This window comes from Helianthus annuus, chromosome 9 (genome assembly GCF_002127325.2).
Source record: "Helianthus annuus cultivar XRQ/B chromosome 9, HanXRQr2.0-SUNRISE, whole genome shotgun sequence".
NCBI classification, from domain to species: domain Eukaryota; kingdom Viridiplantae; phylum Streptophyta; class Magnoliopsida; order Asterales; family Asteraceae; genus Helianthus; species Helianthus annuus.
In genome coordinates, this window is record NC_035441.2 from 146,891,174 (window position 1) to 146,893,721 (window position 2,548).

General features: G+C 34.2%; 1 protein-coding gene across 1 annotated transcript; it reads right to left on the minus strand.

The window, feature by feature from the left end:
* Window positions 1–200: 200 nt before the first annotated feature.
* Window positions 201–2,056, minus strand: LOC110875027. Its single transcript, XM_022123296.2, has 4 exons — window positions 1,948–2,056; window positions 1,645–1,866; window positions 1,071–1,376; window positions 201–718 (listed from the first exon to the last, which is right to left on the minus strand). Exons 1-4 carry the CDS (start codon window positions 2,011–2,013, stop codon window positions 443–445), a joined length of 870 nt encoding a protein of 289 aa, XP_021978988.1. The 5' UTR covers window positions 2,014–2,056; the 3' UTR covers window positions 201–442.
* Between the last annotated feature and the right edge of the window lie 492 nt (window positions 2,057–2,548).

Genomic DNA, 2,548 nt, shown 5'->3' on the forward strand with positions numbered 1-2,548 from the left:
ATCAATCACGTCCACATACAATCCACAAACTCTTCGTGGATCGACCCCGTACTACTACTACTATCTCAATGTTAAAGGTAAATCGGGTTTATAAATATTATCTTTAACCGAGACGCGACATCCCGATCAAATTTTCCACCTAGTCAAATATATCTTTTTTTCGAACAGCACCTAGTTCAATATGTAGGAGAGGCTATGTCTTACCAACATTACAATATTAGTGGCCGTAGTTTAGCTCAAATAAACATGGTAAAACATTAGTTACTTTAAATAAACCACTAAATAAAAATAAAATTTGACAACCACTAATTGGAAAAATATCTCACTAGCCCCAACATAACATGATGAACCTGAACACGATCACCAACAAGAAATGAAGATGAGAGAAATCTGAAACGGTTAAATGCCATACACTTCTTAAAAAACGGGCATAAGAGCAGGATCAATGGTGTTTTAACGTAAGGTTTAGACGGCCTCCCTTAAGCAAGGTTTCTTGAAATAACTGCGAGGGACCTGAATCTGACAAGATTTTCTTCACCCCGTGAAAAATAAGTCTAGACTTGCCACCGAATATCAATACATCACCTGATTCTAACAAAACCTTTTCTAACGTGTTTTCATCTCTAGTATGGCCATACAAGAATTCAGCAGAGTTGCCAATGGAGATGGAAACTACAGGCAATCCTCTATCTAGACCACCAACATGCTCATCGCAATCCTACGTTCAAATAAAAACACACAAAAATCAACTCTACCATGGAAAATCAATTACCTACAAATGGTCCATTAGGGTTATTGTGAAAAAACAATACATTTCACTTTTTATCCAAAATTACACATTTAATGTGAAGTGTAAAACGTTACGTTACAACATCACAACCTTGAACATTTTAGTAAATTAACAAGGCCATGTGATGATGTAACAGAAAAGTCCAAGATAGAGTACTTATATTTAATTCATTTTACGTCAACGTGCACCTGTTTTTATAGGGTATCCAGATAAGGTATGCAAGTAAAAAAGCTAAGAAACATTTAAAGGCATGTGTATGTATGCGCCAATAAAAAGTAACCTGATGAAGGCCGAGTCGATCATAGATTGAATATAAATTGGCTACACAAATATCTGGGAGCATTGAAGGAAGTCCATGGACTTGGGCATCTTGAATTGCGTTTTCAGCTAATGAAATAAATTCATATGGAAGCGGTGGTGGTGCAGAACCATCACTTCTGTAACTTTTCTCATACTTTGTTACTGGATCCCACAGTCGACCAAAACACATCATATGCAATCGAAGTTTAGCTCCACTTCGGTTACTAGGGTGGTAAAAACCCCCCGGACCCATAGCCCACTTTTGACATATATTCACTATATCAACCTAAAAGATTAGATCCGGGTCAAAAGCACCCAACATGTAAATAAATATCTGAAAAGCATTGTCCTTGTGATGTTGCAACAAGGAGTAACAAGTCTACTTTAACAACATTGATTGTTCTTTGACAAAGCAAATTAAACAAAGATATTATGGTTGTAGTTCACAGTCAAAACTTTAATAAAACATATGTATGCGTTGGTGATGAATTAAACAATAATAAGAATACCTATCAATAATATTGTGATGATTATTAACGGGAAACAATAAATACCTGGCCCATGTGGGTGAGGTAATTCTTGAAGAGCACCATTCCAGGTCCAAGTTCTTTACGATCAAATATAGAATTTCTCCACCTATCAAACACTAAATTTCTTCTCACCTTGTCTGTCATGATTAAACTAAATGGTTCTGCTTCACTTTCATCCTCAATGTTGGGACAAGGAATGTTGTGATACTGCTTCAACATTCCAATTGAAGGGCCATGAAATACATTCTGCAAGTATATAAACTTGTAACAACCAACCGTACAGCATGTTTAGAATAAGAAGAATTCATGGATATACAAGATGCTCACCCCAAAAGACAGAGATGAAGATCCCACGGTTTTCAATAACCGGTAAAAGCTGCTCGAATAATTCATCGTTATGATTTGACTTTGGGGAGAACGGCAGGCATGGTTTATATACAACATTTTCCTTACCTAGTGGGCCCAATCTCAATCACAACACATATATTCTTAAGAGGTTCACAAATCGGGTTCAAGTAAAGCCTACTGGGCCCATTCAATTAAATGTTAATAAAAATCAAGAAAATTAGAGTTTGGAGTTTTGATGAACCATAGCCTAAAGCCCGACTACAAGGATATATATATACTAGGTTATAACTCTCGTGTTTTATACGGGTTAAATAAATAAAATTTATATATATTAAACAATAAAACAATATATCTTTAAAAACCCCATTTATTGCACTGGTTGAATAAATATAATTTTATATGTTAAACAATAAAAAAGCTATATATATAAGAACCATATTGTATGGGTTGAATAAATGTAATTTTATATACCAAATAAAAAAGTTATATCTTTAAAACCAAGTGTATTACACAGGTTGAATAAATGTAATTTTATATACCAAATAATAAAAAAATTACATCTTTAAAAATATGTGCATTA

Coding starts and splice junctions, on each gene's coding strand:
- LOC110875027 (XM_022123296.2), bottom strand. CDS start 2,013: ATGAATTATTCGAGCAGCTTTTACCGGTTATTGAAAACCGTGGGATCT. Junction 1,867..1,947: donor CTTCATCTCTGTCTTTTGGG/GTGAGCATCTTG, acceptor ATATACTTGCAG/AATGTATTTCATGGCCCTTC. Junction 1,377..1,644: donor ACCTCACCCACATGGGCCAG/GTATTTATTGTT, acceptor CTAATCTTTTAG/GTTGATATAGTGAATATATG.